Source organism: Sminthopsis crassicaudata, chromosome 2, assembly GCF_048593235.1.
Source record: "Sminthopsis crassicaudata isolate SCR6 chromosome 2, ASM4859323v1, whole genome shotgun sequence".
NCBI classification, from domain to species: Eukaryota; Metazoa; Chordata; class Mammalia; order Dasyuromorphia; family Dasyuridae; genus Sminthopsis; species Sminthopsis crassicaudata.
The window spans coordinates 143,146,976-143,167,904 of NC_133618.1; the positions used below are offsets into that span (position 1 = coordinate 143,146,976).

A 20,929-nucleotide genomic window follows, 5' to 3' on the forward strand; every position below is an offset into this window, starting at 1 on the left:
TTATTCCTCCACCCGCACTCAGACAAATAAGATACTCATACCCTCCTCCCCCTTCCCCCTTCCTCCTCAAGGCTCTCCTTGGCTTTCTGGGACACAGATTATCCCAGCCACTCCCACCTGGTTCCAATTTCCATATCTTTACACATACCTTTCTCCACCTGGAATGCACCTACCTTCTTTTCCAAATAACTTCTTAAGACTTAGTATTTGCTGCTTGTCTCTTATTCATTTGTCCCAGATATCTGTGAAATTTGGGCTTTTTAAACTAGCTTTTAAAAAAATGTTCTTTTCTGTCCACTCCTTTCTGTAAAGTACATTTTGCCAGAGAAACTCTACATACTTTATTTTCAATTAAGTAAGTCAGTAACACTTCCGGAAACAAGATTGCAGTGCAAAGAATACTGCATCTGGAGTCGGAGAATTTAGGTTCCAAATCCTGAAAGACAAGTTGCTTAACCCTCTCTGGGCCTCATTTTTATTTGTAAAATGAGGGGAATTAAATAGATAACTCTTCAAATCTGTGATCTGTAAATTCTTTGCTAACGTTCTGACCCCAGGGTGTGCTGGTAAATGTTTAACAACCTGCTTTAGTTGGGGTAGAAAATGTTTGTTGGACACTTTTAAGCTTAGTTTGCATTGTAAACATTTTTTTCTGTCACTTCCCTAAATATTCAACGGAGCAACAAATCAGATTCTAATTTGTATCGATTTCTGAGGTATAAATAAATGTTCACACTGAAAATTTAACAGTTTCGCTCTTGAGAGCTTCCAAAATCTGGCCCTAGTCCACCTCTGGCCAAATCTTAAGTTGTCTTCTTCCAAGAGATGGGATGAAATAATGAAGAGAGTGCTAGATTTGAATAATGTCTCAATTAAATGCTAGCTACTAGATGCTAATTATATCACAACCTCCATCAGCCTCAGTTTCTTCATTTGTAAAAGGAGATAATACCTATATAATAAGATTTTATGACAATCAGATGAGGTGCCTATGAAGTACTTTACCAACTTTATGGTACAAAGTAAATGATCTAACAAAGTGTAACGCCTTGCTGTGAATCCCCAAGCGCATGTTCAGTAAATGTTGTTATGGTTTAGTTGTTTTTGGTTGTGTGACTTTGGGGGATTTTCTTGATACTGTAGTGGTTTGCCATTTCCTTCTGCAGCTTATTTTACAGATGAGAAAATTGAGGCAAACAGGGTTAAATGACTTGTGCAGGGTCACACAGCTAGTAAGTATCTGAGCCTGGATTTGAATTCAGGTCTTCCAGACTCTAGATCCAGCACTATCCATTGGGCCACCTACTTGCCTCATACACTGGGTGGTTGATTCAGGAACCTTTGACCTTTCCTCCTTCCCTTTTATCTCTTCCAGGTGCTGCCCCCAAATGAGATCCCAAAGCCCATCAAACCCCCAACCTACCAGGTACTGGAATATGGAGAGGCTGTGGCCCAATACAACTTCAAGGGGGATCTGGAAGTGGAGCTATCCTTCCGAAAGGTGAGTGAGCCACTTGTTTGTTGAGAGGGAGAAGGGATGAAAGACAAGGGAACTTTTAGGTGAATGTCAGAATTGGGAGGGGGAGAGGGCAGAAAATAATAGTCAAACAACCTTCCCCATGTTTGAAACTTTTCTTTCCTGACTTGTTTGGATAAAATATTTCCTTCCCTGTTGTGACTGGCTTCAGAACCACATTTCTTATGGGCTGTAAGTACCTAAAGGGCAGAAACCATGACTTCTTTCTGGATCGATTTTTATTGTGAACCATAAACAACAAATATAATTTGATATTTGGGTAAAAGGGAAGTGGGAGGAGGCAGGAAGATTGAAGGAAGCTAGAAGAGAAAACAAAGAAAAAAGTATAATAGCAAGAAAAGGATTTGAAAATAGAGGAAGGGAAATAGGAAGTAGAAAGAGACATAAAGACATAAAGGAACTTCTAAGGCTCTTTCTTTTGGTGTTTTAAACAATCAACATGTGTTGAGAACTTGCTATGAGGGAAAAGACCAAAAAAAAAAGACTACAAGTTTCTAAATGTTTTTTTTTTTTTTTTCTTATCAGTTTCTTTTTTCTTTTTTTGTTTTTTTTTGGAGGAAGTCCCCAGGGTTAAGGGTCACACAACTATGTCAGGTCCACTGCTTCATCTAGCTGCCCCTATCAGTTCCTCCCCTCCCCCTCCAAAAAAAAAAAAAAAGTTTATCCACAACAAACTCACATAATCTGGCTGGGTAGAGAAGAGTAGCCGGTAAAAAGATAACAATTTAGACCAGGATTGGGCTAGGAACTTCAGGTGAGGAAAATGCCTGAGGTGGAAAGGGGTGGAAATGCCTTGGGGATGTTAGTCTGCCTGACTAGGAGAGGAAGGCTCATGAAGGACAGATTTAATTGAAAACTCCTTTTTGTTTCTCTGCTCCCTGCAGGGTGAGCGGATCTGCCTGATAAGAAAAGTGGATGAAAACTGGTACGAGGGGCGTATCTCAGGGACTGGACGGCAGGGGATCTTCCCTGCTAACTATATCCAAGTCTCCAAGGAACCCAGGGTCAAGGTCTGCGAAGATGGCCCAAACCCCACCCACCTGACTCTGGCTGGCTCCCAAGTCCCAGGGTCCCCACGCCTGGGCACCTCTCGACAAGCAAGGCCATCTGGTTCCCCCTCTGTACCCCAAAGCACAGCTGAAACCACTGACTGGGGGGGCCGAACCTCTCCCTATCGAACTGGTTTGGCCTTTCCTTCCAGCACCCAGGAGCCTTCCTCACGGACTTCTCCATCCAGACCTCAAACCCAGGTGACTCCCAATTTCCCATCAAGACATCCTGAGGCAGCTAGGTGGCGCAGTGGATAGAGCAACATCCCTGAATTCAGGAGGACCCGAGTTCAAATCTGGTCTCAGATACTTAACACTGCCTAGCTGTGTGACCCTGGGCAAGTTACTTAACCCCAATTGCCAAAGCAAAAAAAAAAGAGAGAGAGAAGGAAGCATCCTAAGTCAGGGAGAAATCCCCTCTTTAGACATAAGAAATCTGCTTCTTTCCCTGTTTCTGTAGCTGGAAGGGTAAAATAGGATGTTTATTCTAGTGTGACCATGGAGTATGAAATAGCCCAGTGGGAGTGGGTGGTAATTGTGTTTGAGCAGAGCAATGACAATCAATCTGTGTATGTTGGAGTTTGGAATGGAGTTAGAATATGGTTCTCAAAACAAACAAGACACTTTGACAAATTGAAATCTTTTTGTGGGGTACTGATGGTAGCTATTAATTATGTAGGATCTTCACCCTCCCCAGAGACCATATTATCTTAGCCTTGTGCACTATATTTCTATTGAACTGAATTTCAATTAAGTTTTTTATGATCCTTTTATGTCATATTATATTTTCATACAAATAAACAGGAATTTTAATTACTCTAAACATAACAAATCCAACAAACAGGAATGGGATAACTTGGGACTTTGCTTCCTGCTCCACCTTCCTTTGTTTGCCCTTAGTCTATGGTAGAGCCTGAACCAGAAGAAATCACTTTAGGCAGGCAGGACAAGTCAGAGAATGCCTTCTAAAAAGGAGTCTTAGTCCTAGGATTTGGTCTTATTTGGGGACAATGGTTAGAATGCTGGGCCTGGAATCAGGAAGACAAATAAGTTCGTAAGTTCAAATCTGATCTCAGAGACATACTAGCTCACTTACTTGCCCCTCAGCAAGTCACTTATTCCTGTTTGCCTTAGTTTCCTCGTCTGTAAAATGAGCTGGAGAAGAAAATGACTCCTGGATCTTTGTCAAGTAAACTACAAGCCTGAAGTCAGGAGGACCTGAGTTCAAATCTGGTCTCAGACACTTAACACTTCCTAGCTGTGTGACCCTGGACAAGTCACTTAATCCCAATTGCCTCAGCCAAAAAAGAAAGAAAACCACAAATGGGATCTTGAAGAATCAGGATATGGTTGAAACTACTGAACATTAGCAAAACTACACTCATACCATTCCATGTCCAGAGTGGCTTCCAAAGGGTCAATGGATAGATAAAATGGAATGCCAGTTATTTCATCATTTCCTAAAAATCTAAGCATTTTAGATGTTTGTGCCTCAGTTACCAATATATAAAGCAGGGATAATGAAACCCTAAATATTTTTTGAGATCATGATTTGAATAAAGCAAGCCAATGTATAAAAATGTTGAAAAGGGTTTAACATGCAATTATTATTCTCTTTAAGCCATAGCATCCCTTGAAAATCCTTTCAGCATTGCTGAAAGATAGATTCTTGTCTATCTGCATTATTCACATGCTTCAAAATAGCCCGTGCTTTTCTCATTATTCGTCCTCAGGGTCTTGGTGTCTCCAGGACATTGCCAACCTACCACTGGGATCCCAGCCCTCATCAAGACCCTTCTTCCTCCTCCGGATCCTCTAATATTCACTGGACCCCGTGAGTTATTGTTGTTTGCTTGTTTTTTGTTCTTGAAGACAACCATGATACCAGAAAGGTGACATCACTGCTTGTAAGTGGGGTGGGACTGTGCAAAGTCACTAATCTCGCTCTAGAGCCCTCTGGGTCCAGAGGTAAGATGTAGATCAGGACAGCAGGAAATTGCCATGGATGCGGTGGGAGAATTTTACCTTTTTAAACTATGGTCTTAACAGGTCTCAGATTGATTGAGGTAACACCCATTCGGTGAGATTGTAAATAATAATTGGTTCTGTTTTGACCAGAAGATCTTCACCTGGTCTGCATGGGTTGAGAAATAGTCAGATGGGCTGGGAAATGTTATAGGGCATGTGGTCCGATGAGTAGAGACTTTCATTCTCAGGGCCACCAAGGAAACCAAATACAATTCAATTCAACAAGTAAACCCAGCCCTGTAATTTGGGAGATGTGGAAGACAATAGTGATGTATGAGGTAATCTTTGTTCTTTCAGGAGTATTTTAATCTAGATATGGGGTCAGCAAACTATGGCCTCTGGGCCAAATTCAGCATAAAAACATAAAAGCCATTTTTAGCTTGTAGGCCAGCAAAGACAGGTGATGGACACATTTGGCCTATGGGCCATAGTTTGCCAGTCCCTGACCCAGAGGGAAAAGTGAAAAGACAGAGGAACAAATATTAGCATATATATATATATATATATATATATATATATATATATATATATATATATATACATATGCATTTATTTATAAAATTATTGCTTTTGGCGGTGGATGGTAAGAGATTTCTGACTCTTCTTTACACAAATCACATTTCTCCTTTAGGCCTTAGTTTATCTATAAAATTAGAAGTTGGATTAATGTCCCTTTCAGCAAAGAACATCTGTGATTCTGTATTTATTTGCCTTGAAATGATTGACACAGATTTTTGAGAAAGGAGAGAGAAAAGGTTAGTGTGGCTCAGGGAAGAAGACTTTCCTGGAAGAGATAGGGTTTGGAAGGGAAGCACAGTTGGCTGTGCTGTGGGAGAACAAATTCTTTGAGTTTTCACAAAACAAAATGTAAAAGAGAGTGTACAGAGAGGGAAAGGTCTGCTAAGTGATGTTGAGTGGAATGGGGAAAGGTAAAAATGCTTGTGGTCACTGCAGCAGTCTCCTCCCTTAGGTACCGGGCAGTATATCGATATTGGCCCCAGAATGAAGATGAATTGGAACTTCGGGAAGGAGACCAGGTGGATGTCATGCAGCAGTGTGATGATGGCTGGTTTGTAGGTACGGCTTGGGGGTGGGAGGGACTCTTGTTGGCGTCAGCACCTGGAGGTGGGCCTGATGAAACTGGGACCAGCCTTCACTTGTACCAGTTTGCCAACATTCAGGGGCCAAGGCCATTCAGTTCCAAGAAGGTGACAGGAAAGGTTACGTTTCTGTAGCATCTTTCTTTTTCTCTTTGTTGCTTCTTTGTTTCTTTTTAATTTTCAGTTCCAAATGCTTTCCCTTTGCTGCCCATTGAGAAGACAAGACATATAAGTAGCATCTTTCAAATATGATATAAATATAAGGAGCATCTTTCAAAGCATTCCTCTCAGACCATTTAATCCTGACAACACCCTTTAGCTAGGTGGAGGAAACTGAAGTGCAGAAGCTTGACCATCTTCTGCTACTTGGAGCTACTAAGAAAGAGATCCCTACTCAAGAGTTTATATTCTAATGTACTTACTGACTGTCATGTGGGACAAATCATTTTAACTTCTCAATGTTCCAGCTCTCTTTAAAAACTTGAGACTAGGCCTTTTTTCTGATTGTAGAGTCTCTTAAATGAAACTTTACTGTGCAACACTGTGTTGGGGGGAACAACAACCCAAAATACTAAGAGTACAATTCGGTATGGATTAGTAGAGGAAGTATTCTTTCTAGGATGACTGATGAAAGCAATGTTCCATGCCCCCATGCCCAAAATAGGTAGCACTTACCTGACAAGCTTGTTATGTAAAGTGCTTTGGAAATTTTAAAATGTTATGCGATTGGCAGAGTTATTTTGGTTATTTATTAATTAATAAGTAAAGTTAAATGAATATTGATTGTGTGACCCTGAGCAAGTCCCAACATCTCCAAGATGTTTCCTCACCTGTAAAATGGAAATAAATAATCTTACAAAGTTTAAAGGATTAAATATATGTGTGTGTATGTGTAGGTGTATATATATATATATATATATATATATATATATATATATACACCTACACATATACTTTACAAATCTTAACTTGCTAAATAAATGTTGGTCTTTGTTATGATTATTAATCATTGTTTTATACAACATGCTAACTTTCCAAGGAAGTGTTTAACCCATTATCAAGTATTGAGTATTTGTCCAACCCTGGCCTTGGCTCAGAACAGATTTTAGAGAAGAATAAAATACAGTCATTAACCTTAAGGATTTCACAGTCTGGCTGAGGAAATATAACTCTCTTGGCTGGTATATAAAAAGCACTTTGTCAATACCTGTTGATTGATTAATATCACTGAAGGGAGTAGCAAGTCAGCCACTTCAACTGGAACCTAAAGTGTGGAGGGTGGGACTATTGTCATAATCTTGGAAAGATATGTTCAAGCTAGATTGTTAAAAGACTTTAAAAGCCACACTAAAGAGCCTGTATTTCGTTCTAGAAATGATAGGGAGCCACTGAAGATTTTGGAGTAGGGAAATGCCATGGTCAGGCTTGTGCTTTAGGAAGATTATGTTGACAGTGATGTAGAGAATGGCTTGGGGGAAAAAAAAAAGAGTCTGGAAACTGAGAGTTCCATCAGGAGGTCATTGCAGTGGTCTAGCTGAGAGGTAACGAAAGCCTGAACATATTAGGGAAAAAGAAGGAGATATGAAATATATTGTGGACATAGAATTGTCTAGTCTTGGAAATGTTGATTGAATGTGGGAATGGGGGAGAGGGAAGAGTCAAGGATCACCTGTAAGGTTGTGAACCTGTGGAAGAGAATGATGTCCGTAATAGAGAAAAGTTCTGATGAAGAGTGAGGGTTAGGGATAAATGTTATAAGTTCCTTTGTGGACATGTTGAATTGAGATGTCCACTTGGCATTCCATTGGAGCTAACAAGCTATTAGTGGTATGGAACTGAACTTCAAGAGAGAGCTTAGAGATGAATATATAGAACTGGAATTTATTTGCATGGAAATGGTCATTGAATCCATAAGAATGAAGAAGATGTTGAGATGTGGAAAAAATCAGGATAAAACAGTGTTACAAAAGCCCTGGGAGGAGACATATCCAGAAAGAAGTAGTATCATAGAGTGTCAAATAATGCATAAAAGACATGGAGAAAAGGCTATTGAATTTAGAAATTAAGAGAGAGAAGAATCTTGGAGAGAGTTGCTTAATTGAATGATGAGATCAAAAACCAGATTTATAAGGGCTTGAGAAGTAAGTAGGAAGTGAAGGCAACTAATGCAAAAATACTTTTGGAGATTAATTGTGAAAGGAAGGAGAAGGATAGGGTGATAACTTGAGAGGATGACAGGGTCCCTTGAAAGTTTTTTGGTAAAGACTTGGATGCATTTGTAGGAAGAAGCAAAGGAGCCTTAATTTGTGGAAATGAAAATTAAAAGATGGCACTAAGATAGCACTGTGCTAGAGAAGATGAGAATATAAGGTCATAAATAGAAGGATTGACTGTCAAGAAAAAGGCTACCAGAGAAAGGCCTTACATTAAATGGCCTATATTTTCTTGGTAAGAGAAGAGCTTTTGCTGAAAAAGGATAGAATAGAATAGTAGCTGGTGTAGAACAGTGATATCAAACTCAAATAGAAACAGCTTCCTTATTGATTTAGAAAACCACAAATTTACATTATCTTTGACCATTGTGTATTAGTTTATTTTGGTAATCTGGTTCTGGAATCATTGACTCAATATGAGTTTGACACCTGGAGAAATCTCGAAAAGGTATGGAGAAGCTGCTGTTGGTAGTGTGATAAAAAATCAATTAAAGAAATATACAAAGATTGATATAAACTGATGAGACTCTATTTGAGATAAGATTACATTCACCTGTAGCAGTTTGCAAAGCACAGTTGTTTGACTTCCTTCAATGTTCAGTTTTATCAGTATTCAGTAAAAGATGAATAGAGTAGTGGAGATAACTTTTGGAGGTATTCTAGGTCGGGTTTGTCAAGGTATGAGCAGTGATCAGACCAAGAGATGAGATTTGAGAGAAGACATTGAACTGATTAGCTTCTGCTAGAGTGGGAGGGCCGTAGGTGAGATGTAAGGCCGGAGAAGGATTGATGGCTTGGGAGAAATAAAATAACTAGTGGATCTAGTGAAGACAAAGATGGAAGAGTGAATCAGATAAACTCACTCATTCATTTGGAGAAATGAGAAGCTAGAGGTTGTGATAAGAAGCATCTTAGTTTTGGATCATGGAGTTAGAACACTGTTCAAGGCTTCTCTTGTAATAAAGGGGATGAAAGATTGTTTAAAAAAAAAAAACTAATTGAACAGGGCTGGCCTTTAGAGGCCATTAAGTTAGCTTCCCCCCCCCCTTTTTTTATTGATGAGGAGGCTGAAACCTAGCCTCAGCCTTAAGTCACAGAGGATCACAAAGCTAGTAGTTATCTGAGGAAGACTCTGAGCCAGATTTTCCTGCCTCTAAAGTCAGTGCTCTATCTGTTACTCTAGACTGCTTCTTTTTATTCCATGTTGCTGCTAAGGAAAGAAGGGAGATGACTGAATATCCTTCCTAAAATTCAGTGCTGAGTGCCCAGGGCTGTAGACAATACTTTAGAGAGTGGTCTGACCAGGGCAGAGTACAGGGGTGGCTCCCACTTCCTCATTGCTGGAAACTATGCAACCTAAGATAACCCTAAGTTTCTTGGCTGCCACATCAAGCTGTTGGTCATATGGTATTTGTGGTACACTAAAACCTGCAGATTTTTTTTTTAATTTAATATATTTTGTACGGACACACACATATACAGAAAGGAAGGAAAGAGAGAGACAGAGACAGAGACAAAAAGATAGAAGACAAACAGAGAATGTCAGCAATCAGGATGGTCCATGACTTACAGGAACAGGACTTAAAGGAACTGGGTGATATTTCCCTGGAGAATAGAGATCTCAATGAGGCTTTGATAGCTGTCTTCAAGTTTTTGAAGAGCTATTAAATGGAAGAAAGATTAGAACTGTTCTGTTTGATTGTAGAGACAAAACTAAGAGGAGGGGACAGAGGGTGCAAAAATAAATAAATTTAGACTTGATGTCAGGAAAAACTGACAAATGATCCAAATATGGAATGGGCTTCTTGGTAAGATAGTGGATTCCTCTTTTTTGGAGGTCTTTACAGTGACCTTTTTTTTTTTTAGGTTTGTTTCAGAAAGAATGCAGTTTCAGATGACTGCTGCAATTCTTGGATTCTGGTCATGTTTGTTAATCTCAGTATTCTCCCTCAAAGGAAGATGTTTATTTCTGAGTTGAACTGCTTTCCCATCTACAAAATTATTTGATTTATCAGTGTAAGACCCAAACCTTAGGGTGGTATGAGAATAGATACTTTGAAGTGGACTTTAACATCTGGAACCATAAAATGCAAAAGCTATGAGGAATCTTGGAGGTCATTTAGTAAAAACCCTTTCATTTTATGGACCCGGAGGTTGAGAGACAGAAGGGTAAAGGGACCTGCCCAAAGTCACACAGAAAGTAAATGGCAAAGTCAGGACTGGAACTCTGGTCTCCTATCTCCCCACCCCCACTCCCCTTTAAAGCTAGTTCCTCTAAACTACCTTCCCTCTTTTCCATGCTTGTGGATTTTCCAAGAGGAAGGGATGGATGGGATTATTCTCTTTGTATTCCCTCTGACCCCTTAGCGGTGCACAGCCTATTCTTGTTTATTCAGATGTGTATTGATGGAGAAGGCATCAGATTGTGAATCCAAGGACCAGACTTCAGATTTTATCTCTGATACTTATTGTGTCATCCTGGTTCTTAGCCTTTCTGGGCTGTGAGAGCGTTAAAGGAGAGGGTCTCTAAGATCCTCCACCAGTCACTGTAAATCCCACGAGTTAGCTGGACTCTTGTGACTGTTTCTTGCCTTCTAGACTTCCGCCACCAGGGGGTAGGAGTTAGAAGCTGGGAAGCACCCTCCACCTTGGGCTGCCATGGAGATAAGTGGGCTAGAGTAATTTTTCTGGTCCTTGAGAAGATTTGTTCGTTTTTCCTCTACCATCTTCTCCACTCCCATAACATTTTTTTTAAGATAAAATTTCATTGATAAGTTTGTTTACTCTTATTTCTTTTATCTCTCTTCACTTCTGAGAACCACCCTCCATAAAAAAGAATTTTAAGCTAAAACAAAGATAGTTCAGCAAAACGATCACAAGAGAAATGCCTGACCCTAGTGTTCCACACCATACTCCCCATCATTAAGATGTGTGTCTCCCCTGCCCCGTGTTTCATTTTTCCGGTTCTTTCCTCTCAGGTGTCTCCCGGAGGACCCAGAAATTCGGAACATTCCCAGGAAACTACGTGGCCCCCGTGTGAACGGACACTTTGGCAGCCTGGACCAAGCCCAGAGCTCTGAAAGCCCAGCCCAGAGTGGGGGGTGGGGAGAAGGGAGGGAGTGGGAGGTGCTGCAGTTAGGACACTGCTGACGAGGGCTCTCTCTGTAACCTCCCCTTCCTCGGCTAACCCCCCTGCAGGCTGACAGCTGCTTTGTTGTGGTCTTTCTCTAAGACCTGAGGGAGGATGGGAATGGAGGGGGGAGGGGAGGAGCGTCTGCAGGATGCCACAGCTTCTGTGGGGCCCCATCCTGTGTCAGACACAACCACCAGCCCTCTGCCTGCTCTTCCCATCCTCCCTGCCTTAGGGGGCCTGGAATAACTCCCCACTCGACTCACTAACAGCCCCCTCCTTCGCTGTACAGCTCTCCTCCACAAGGACTCATTCTCAGCCTTATTGAGACCAGAAATAGCTTCTCCTCCTCTCCCCCCGCCCCCTCCATCCATGAAGAAGTGTGTCCAGGACCTTGGACCACCTTCTTAACTTAATGGACCAAGTGCTTCCACCTGGAAGAGGCTTCTTACCCATGTCCCATCTTGTCTTCCCTCCCTTTCTTTGCTAGTTGAGTTAGGAAAGGGCTGGGGAGAGATGGAAGGAGGGCCTTTTTCTGGTCTTCTCAGAGCTCCCAGGAAGGGTTCAGCCTTTAATGTTACTGATCCAATCTCAGAGTCCTGGAAGACTCGGGCTGTACGTCCCCCCTCCTATGGCACACTTGTTCTCCCCTTGGAGAGACTATATAATAAACCTGGAACACCTTTTTTGACTCTGAGGCTTGTTTGTTGGGGCTAGCCATGGGTTCTTTGCTCTGAGAGGAAGGAGTTCCTCACCGTGAACTTGAGCCCTGCCATGGAGGTCTCACGAGACTGATCTCCCCAGTAACCCCCCTGTCCATCCTCAGGGGTGGGGCACAATTTGACTGGGAGGGTGCAAAGAGAATTTCCATGTGTGAGCGGGGAACACGGAGAGAATGGGGATGGCTGGGGAGGAGGGAGGGTTGCCCCCGGGGATTCTGGGGCAATCACAGACTCGCCTGGAGGAGAGGACATTGATAATGACTCTGCTCATGTTTTCCGTGTGTGTGTGTGTGTGTGTGTGTGTGTGTGTGTTGATAGTAGTGGAGAGAACAAAGTGAGACAAGTACTTCGGATTTAAGATTAGAAGAAAATGAAGGCATTCATATCCTAGGCAGGGCAGGATACTGAGATGAGGGGAACATTTTTTTTTTAAGTTATTTCAAGTCTTGAGTTCTTTCTTTACTTTCCTCTCCTCCAAGAGATAGTAAGCAGCCACACGTCATACCTATGCAATTATGTAAAACATTTCAGGGAAAAGATTTTAATGGAAGATGTGACATTGATTCAGAGATGCACAAGTGCCAGGTTTGGCTGTGATGACCCATCTGTCAGAAGTTAAAGGGAGGAGTCAAGTGACTATACCTGCTCTAGTTTTTGTACTTAAGGCACCAGGAAACTACTGCAGCTGCCCAAGCCTTTTATGCGCTAAGCCAATTAAGTCTCCTGGACAGTTTCAGTACTTTTTAAAGGAAAACTAGCCTAACCTGCTTGGGGCTGGACCTTGGGATATTGGTCCCACCACACCCTCTCTGAATCTCAGTCTTCTAGGTTTTATAGAGTCTGCCCTTGGGAATCCCTAAGCTTCAGGTGAGTTGGGAGGAGCAATATTTAACTTGGAGAGAGGTGCTTACTTGGGCCCGGACAGATTGGGAGGGGGCTGAGTTCTAGGAATGAGTCCTGGGACCCTAGCATCTTGGTAGGAATCTGATGTGTGTGTGTGCATATACTCGTGCCTTCAGAGAGGATTGAAGAATGAACTCATTCACAGCCTCCCAGCAGCTTCTTTCTAGTTCACCATGACCCAAGGAGGATATAATCCCTTTTCTTCACCACTTACTGACCCCAACTCAGGTATACAGTCTCCCAACGAACACAGAAAAGAAGAAATACAGATTTCCTTTCTCCTCAGGCAGAAGTCAAATTCACAGCCTTCTCTTTGGGGCTTAACCCCAACAAACAAATGGGTGATGCCCCCTCGGCTGGGCCGGGCTGGGGGTAGGCAGCCTCAAGGGTCGGGGCACCCAGGGTGAAGGGAAAAGCACTCCAGTAGTTGTTTTTTTTGTTTTGTTTTTTAACTAGAGCTCATTTTTGGTACTGGGAAATGTGGCTCTCCATGGCCCATAGGTATTAATTTTGAGATTGAGTCAGTCACACAACAGGGAAGACTCTAGTGGTTACACACCTTGTATACACACACCTCAGTGAAGGAAAACAGGGCCCTTTAAGCTACGTTAACATAATAATATCATTTTTGTAGTTATATAAGATTTGCAGTTATTTACAAATAGTCTCACCTTAACCTTACGGTCCTGTGAAAGACGTACCATTATTGTCTACATCTCACAGATGGGAAAACTGAAGCAGAAAGTGTGGTGACTTATCTAGACTCAGACAGTAAGTGTCTGAAGAAGGATTTGAATTCAGGCCTAAAGCTTTATCCACTGGACTATACAGCTGCCTTTTTCAATCCCATTCAGCCCATCACAAGGAAAGCTCAGGTGAAATCTACCTGCCAGGTATTTTGCATGCTGAAAGTAAAAAGAAGGGCAAAATGGAGAGGCTGTAAAGTGTGGGAAGTTCTAAAATATTTACTTAAAGTACTTATTATGTAACAAGAAAGAAAACAAATTTCCAAAATTTCTTGATGAAATTCAAAATATGACAATAATAATTGAGTACAATTTTTTAACAGGTTTACGAATGAGAAGAATAAAATTCCTTTGGGGGAAATAACATTTCATTTAATTGGAGTTCAATGTAAGCGTTCCCTATAATCAAAATCAGTTGCATATGCTCATCTGTAATGGGATTTTATGCATTTAATCTTTGAAAATGTCTTTTCACATAGGGATGGCCAAATATGATATACATTCCCAAGCATATGATTTTAATTGAACATATTTATCCATTGGAAGGCATTTATAGTTTTATTAGATTCTCTTGATATCATCTCATTGCATTGCAGATTAATCATTTACAACTGAAGATTTGGTAGAAGTTCCTCAACTACATAGCCAAATAGACTTTGAAATATGGAAATTTCTTTTACACTTTCATTAAGGTCTAAAAAAAGTCACTGTATTTTGAACTCTGTTCAAATTTGCATGGGAATGGAGATCTCACTCCTTTCACTTTTGACAGTATAGAAGTGTAAAAAGCAGCTTAATATTATTTGTAATTCAAATGGCATTTCATTGTTTAGTTTTGGTCATGCTTTACTCCTTGTGACCCCATTTGGGATTTTTCTTGGCAAAGATACAGAAATGATTTGTCATTTTCTTCTCTAGTTCATTTTTATAAATGAGGAACTGAGGCAAACAGGGTTAAGTGACTTGCGCAGGGTCAGTAAGTGTCTGAGGTCAGGTTTGAACCCCATTCCTGACTCCATTCCCAGCACTATATCCACTCTACACCAAGCTCTCTGTTAGTCTTCATCGAATTGACGTTGCTAAACTATAAGTTTCACCTATCATCACCATTTGTAATTTTAGATTGAATTTATTAACATTATCAAGTTTGCAGCAAAAGCTGAAGTCCTCAACTACTCAGTTTATCTTCAGAAAAATTTCAATCTTGGCTCTGAACAACAGCAAAAAAAGTCATAACAAAGACTTTTCCCTTCTGCTTCTCTTCTTGTTTTGACACGACAGGCATGAACTGCTAATGTTAAAAAATGTTGTGGTATGACAGCATGGATGGCCCTGGAAATACTGTTGTATTATAACTCTATCTCTACTATCTTTAGCATGTGGAAGAGCTGTTGAAAAATGATGAGAATGCCATAGAGTCAACCTCTGGTCTCCACTGATGAATCCACAGGTCCATACTCAACCCAAATAGAATCAACAAGTCTTTAATGTAATGCTTTAAAGTTTATATGCATTACCTCATCCGATTCTTTCAATGACCCAGAGAGGTTAGCCTACGATTGCCTTCATTTTATAAATGAGGGAACTGGAGTTCAAAGAGACAAAATCCTTTGCCTAGTGAATGTCAGGCAAGATTTCTCCCTCCAAGATCCCACTCTCCCGTGCAGTAGGAGAGAGAATTCTTTAACTTTGCTCACAGCCCACAGACAACTTGCCCTGTGTCTTCCGAATGTAGATCCTGGAGTTGGTTGGGAAGGCCTTTTTGTCCAAGTCTCTATCTGCTGGGAGGTAAAATATTATCTCAATTTTACACAGATAGCAACTCTTCAAGAGAGATTGAATAATTTACCCAAAATAGCCTCCTGGACACCTGCCTGCCTCTTTACCTGGACAGGTTTCCTTTTGTTCTAGACTCACTGATCTCCATCGTGATTGTTTATGCTTTGGTCTGTGGAGGTGTTTTGTTTTGTAAGGGAGTGAGGGGAGACAGCAGAACAAGTTACCTTAGGAAGGTAGTATGCTCTGACAATAGCTAATATTTAAATAGCATTTTAAAGTTTGCAAAATACTTTATTGATTGATCGGCACAATGAATAATAATAGTGGTAACTTCTATTATCCCCATCTTGCAGAGAAGGAAACTGAGGCACAGAAAAGTTAAATGACTTGCCCATGTTGGTTTCAGAAATCAGATATTAATTCAATTCCTCCTTATTCTAACTCCAGTGTTCTGTCTACTGGATCATGAAGCTATTTGTGTGTGTGTGGGGGGGGGGCAGGGTAGAAGCAGCTGGGAACTGGGAATCAGGAAGGTTGGAGAATTTTTTTTTTTTCTCATTGTTTAATTTTTGATGTACATCAGACAAATTGATATTTCTATATATGTAATAGAGCAGAATAGGAAGATTGTATATAAAACTGTGAATCCCTATGACATAGTTTGTTTTTTCTTTAAAATAAGTAATAAATTTAACATGTAACTCTCAAAGCTCTCTTGCTTCTTCATGATTCTTTGTGTCTTTTATGTGCATTTTTTAATGCTTCTAGCCTCTTTTTCTCTCTCCTTTTTTTTTTGGGGGGGGAACAGGGATAGGTTACCCTCTCTCTAAGTTCCCTCTTCATATTTCCTATTCTTCCCATTAAAAAAAAAAGATAAAAAATAAAAACAAACATGCCTAATCAGGCAAAACAAATTCTCACTTTAGCCATGTCTCCTTCTGTATCCTGAGTCCATACTCTTTGTCAGTAAGTAAAAAACAACTTTTATAATCAGTCTTATTGTTTTGAGATTGGTTATTGGATTGATCAGAGCTCTTAAATCTTTCAAGTTGTTTTTCTTTACAACACTGTTGTTCTATGAATTGGAGGGCTAGGTTCCAGTTCTATCTGTGCCAAAAAACTAGATGCGGGATCTTGGATAAGTCAGTCTCCCTCAAGACCTTGATTAACTTGTCTGTACGATCAGAGGGCCGGATTAGATTTCTGAGGTCTCTCCCAGATCTGATATTCAATTGTCCCCTGATAGAAATCAGTTTTTTATATCCACATTTTTCAAGGCTCTAATCTAGATCATGTGGGAAAGGAAGCCTAAAATTGGGTCTCTGCCATTACGAGATTTCAATCTAGTTGTTGAGACAAGTCATATTCTCTAGGGAAGCAGTGGGCCTTGAAGTAGGCCCCCAAGGCTCAGCAGGATTCAAATATCCTAGGGGGAGAGGAAGGGTTACCTTGTTGGAGAGATGCAGAGATCAGGATGCACAGAGAGGAAATCCAGTCTGACTTCAGAGAGGGTTCGTGCATCAGTTTAGTGGAGAGTAAGGCTGGGAAGGCAGACTGGAAATTTTCCTGACTCTGTGTTGGGATTCTGGGGAGCCGAGATACTTCTCTGTAATCCAAACTCTTCACATCTTTGTGCTGAGAGACTGAGGGAAGTCTCAACTGGAAGAGAATCCCTAGCACAAAACAATAGTTGTTCACATTTTTCTTGAAGACCTTCAAGGAAGGACTCACTGTCTCTTGAGGCAATCCCTTTTACTTTGGAACAGCTCTAATTATTAGGAAATTTTTCCTATGGAAGTTAAATTTGTGTCTCTGCCATTTCTACCCTGTTTCTGCTTCGGTCAGCCGGTATTTATTTAGTGTCCACAAAGTGACAGGCACTGTGCCGAGTGCTGGGGGTGCAAAGAAAGGCAAAGACTTCCAGCTCTCAAAGAGCTTACAATTTAATTGTTCCTCCTCTGGGGTTAAAATGTCCATCCAATACCTCTTCTACATGACCCCCTTTTTTGGAGGGGTGAAATCAGGATTAAGTGATTTGCCCAGGGTCACACAGCTAGGGAAGTGTGTGAGGCTAGATTTGAACTCAGGTCCTCCTGACTCCAGAGCTGGTGCTCATTGTGCCACCTAGCTATCCTGTGACAGCTTTCAAATCCTCAGAATTATCATGTGTCCCTTTCTCTTCCCAAAACTTTTCTTGAATATGCACAGTTCCTTCAGCTGATTCTCACATGGCATGGTCTCAGGGTCCTTCCTCATCCTGCTTACTTCCCCAGACACTCCAGATTATCAGTGTCCTTACACTGTGGTTCCCAGAACTGAAGATGAAATCTGATGAGGGCACAATCCAACTTGGACTATCATTTCCCTGCTGTGGACAATTATTCTTCTCAGTGCAGTTCTAGAGCTCATCACTATTTTTGGCTGTAGTATCTTTCTGTTGACTCAGTTTGAGCTTGTAGTCCACTGAAACCCCCAGATCTTTGTGAGAAACAGCTGCCACAAATAACTTTTTGAACAATTGCTCCCTGCCTCCTCCACCATATACATGATAGTTTCTTTTTTGTACCCAAATGCAAAACTTCACATTTACCCCTAATGAATTTCATTTTATTAAATGCAGCCCGGTGCTCTAGTCTGTCAAGATCCCTCAGATCCCGATTCTGTCTTGCAGGGTTAGCTCTGCTTGTTGTCCCTTGCATAGTGAGCTAGTCCTCTTATCCCCATCACTGTTAAAAGCTGAGGACCAAGCACAGATCCCTGGGGAACTCTGCGGAACCATTAACAACTACTCTCCAAGTCAGGCCATCCAACCCAGCTTTGAATCCATCTGATCCATAATATTTCCATATTCTCCACAAGAACGGAAGGATAGGAGAGGGTAAAGCAGTAAATCCTAAATTGTCCCCAGGATCCTCAGTTTTTGCTGAGTGCTTCATTTGTTTTCAGAACTGCTTTCCTTACTGACATCCCTGTCCATCACTGTACATCTTCCTAGATCTCAGGAAGCACCTACAATCCTGTAAACTCAGTGAGGCTTGTGGGAACAGAGAAGCTCACCCAGCTCCCCTATCTCCCCTATTCTCTGAATGCAGGATGTCACTGCCCATCCCAATTCCTTTTACAGAGCCAAGAAAGAGAAAATGGGTGGGAGTGGAAGAAGGTATCTCTAGAGTGGAGGGGTAGGAAGTGTGAGTGGCTTGTCTACTGTGGCAGTGTCAGGGCTTGGTCAGGTGTCCGCAGTAAAGGGGTGGGGGAATCTTTTTGGGTGTCCAGGCAGGAAGTATAAAGGTATTATTGGAAAACTAGATGTCAGATCTCAACAGATTGGGGTGGAGATCATATATACGTAGCTCTCACAAGTGGAGGGATGGGTCATGAGTGAGTATCCCAAGTGAAAACATAAGGGTGTGAGGGCCTCCTGTGGAAAGTTGTGGGTGTATTTCCAGTTGAGGGGTGGAAGTGTGAAGTTGTCACCAGTGGTAGGGTGGAGTGGGAGTGGGTATCTCTAGTGGAGAGCTAAAAGTGGGAGTAGATGCTTCCAGTGAAAAGGTGTGGGCTTGTTTCCTAGTGAGAGTTAAAGTAGGAGTGGCAGTCACCAGTACAGGAGTATACGATGACTGGATATTTCCAGAGGTGAAATGTGGATGAGGCTCTTCAGTGAAAGGCTGAGGATCTAGGCAGCACAATTCAGACTGACTGTAGGATCCTCAAATGGACAGAGAAATGGACTTACATTTCTTAAAATTCACATTGGCTCATATTTCTATGCTTATACAAAGTACTTTTCTACAGCCATCTTCTGAGGTAGAGGATATTTCCATTTTGCAGTTGAGGGAACTGAGGCTCAGGTTAAGTAATCTGCCTAAAATCATGTAAATTTTTGAGGGGGGGGTGTGGGAGGGTAGCTGTAATGAACTCAAATCTCTGGTCTTATCAGATTTAAAATTCCTATCTATTTTGACTATATCATGAGTCTTTCCCCCTTCCCAGCTAATTGCCCAATCATTGGTATTAAAGGGGTTATGAGAGTTAACTGAGGGTCTTCCCTTCCCAGATTCATTCATTCATTTAAAATTTTTTGGCCTAGGTGAAAGAGGAGATGCCTTGCCTCAAGTGGCTACCTCGCCTTAATCACTGAATTAACAAACTGAAACCTGTTGAAGACCTTAGCTCCAAAAGGCCAATCAATGTCTCCCATTTCATTCAGGGCCATCTCCAGTCATCTAGATCTATATTAGGATCCAGATGGCTCTGGAGGAGAAAGTGAGGCAGGTGACCTTGAATAACACTCCCTCATTTAAATCCAATTTCACTTGCATATCAGGAGACCACCTCCCAGACAACTCGGTCCTCCGAGAGAACAAAGGATAAACAACAACCTCTGGGTAAAGCTAGCCAGGAATTAGTCAATTGGAAGACTTTCTTCCTCCCTCCCCCTTCTCCTCCCCCTCTCCCATCCCCCTTTCTTTTTCTTTCTATCCCTCTTTTCCTTTACTTCCTCCCTCCCTTCCTTCAGATGCTCTTAAAAGCATTTTTTTTCTTTTCTTTTGCACTTCTGAGGGCTAACTGGCTAACTCTCTTGAAGACCAGGCCTTCCACCAAAACCAATCTGATTCTAATTGGCCATCAATAGATCCTAGGATAAGCCCCATTTGGTCATTGTTTGGGTCCCGATTGACTCCGAATGAATGTAAATAGCAATCACTTCTGTATTGACCCCAAAACACTGAGGATCTCCCCTCCCAGATTCATCCACTTATTTATTCGTTCATTCATTCATTTATCTTTTTTTATTTTTGCTTGTTTTTGGACGAGTTGAAAGAGGAGATTCTTTGCTACTTTTGCTACCTCACCTTAATCACTGAATGGGTGCGACCCAAGGAAGAGCTCAGCTTAAGACCGAGGTCTCCCATTACATCCGGGGCCCTCTCCAATCATCCCGACCTACGTCTGGTCACTGGATCCAGGTGGTTCTGGAGGGGAAAGTGAGGCAGGTGACTTTGCCCGGCCCTCCCTCACTTTAATCCCATTCCCGTGCACGTTAGGGCATCACCTCCCGACGAACTGCGGCCAGAGCTGGCATTCTTATGGGGCTTTAAGGCTTGCCTCCTCCCAAAAGAGATCATTTTATCTCAGCAGGTGTTTGATCCTTCCCACTGCAATAACGCCTCCCTGTACAGTAGGCATTCCTATTAGTCTTTTACCGGGGAGGAAACTGAGACCCAGAGGCCTTTAAGTCACCCCACATTAAATGTGGGAGATGGAACCGGAATGCGGCAGGTCCTGGCAGTGTCCCGCACTCCGGCTTGGGCACCTTGGGAAACCCTTCATGTTGGGACCTGGCCAGCGGCTGAACCGAGACTGGGGACGGTAACCCGGGAGCCACGCTCGCAGCCCACCTTCTCGGGCAGAGAAGCCGAAGCTGGGGGCTCGGGGGCGCCCTGGGGAAAGAGGAAGCGGGTGAGCCAGGAAGAAGTGTGGGGCACTTCGCAGCTGGGGAAAAGGAGGCTCTAAAACTTCAGGTTTTCTTAGGAGGTTCGGGGTCTTTATTCCCAGGGCAGCCTTTAGAGAGAGCGGGAGTGGGCGTCTGGGGAAGGGGCTGGGTCAGCCTCCGGGAGCGCAGCCCCGGAGCCCCCGGACTAGTTGGCAGGCTGGCGGGGGAAGCCCCCAGGCAGAGGTGGGGCGGGGCGGGGCTGCTCCTCTGCCCCACCCCCAGACCCGG

General features: G+C 42.1%; 1 protein-coding gene across 6 annotated transcripts in view; it reads left to right on the forward strand.

Annotated features, from left to right (window-relative positions):
* The window catches only part of SORBS3 (sorbin and SH3 domain containing 3), a 35,920-nt gene extending 24,178 nt beyond the window's left edge, over positions 1–11,742 (forward strand). For all 6 annotated transcript variants that reach the window (XM_074287514.1, XM_074287511.1, XM_074287515.1 and 3 more), the window contains 5 exons: positions 1,376–1,501; positions 2,422–2,787; positions 4,320–4,420; positions 5,585–5,691; positions 10,906–11,742. In XM_074287514.1, the coding sequence (XP_074143615.1) occupies positions 1,376–1,501; positions 2,422–2,787; positions 4,320–4,420; positions 5,585–5,691; positions 10,906–10,967 (762 nt within the window). In that variant the 3' untranslated portion in view covers positions 10,968–11,742. The remainder of the gene's footprint in view (positions 1–1,375; positions 1,502–2,421; positions 2,788–4,319; positions 4,421–5,584; positions 5,692–10,905) is intronic.
* The last annotated feature ends 9,187 nt before the right edge of the window (positions 11,743–20,929 follow it).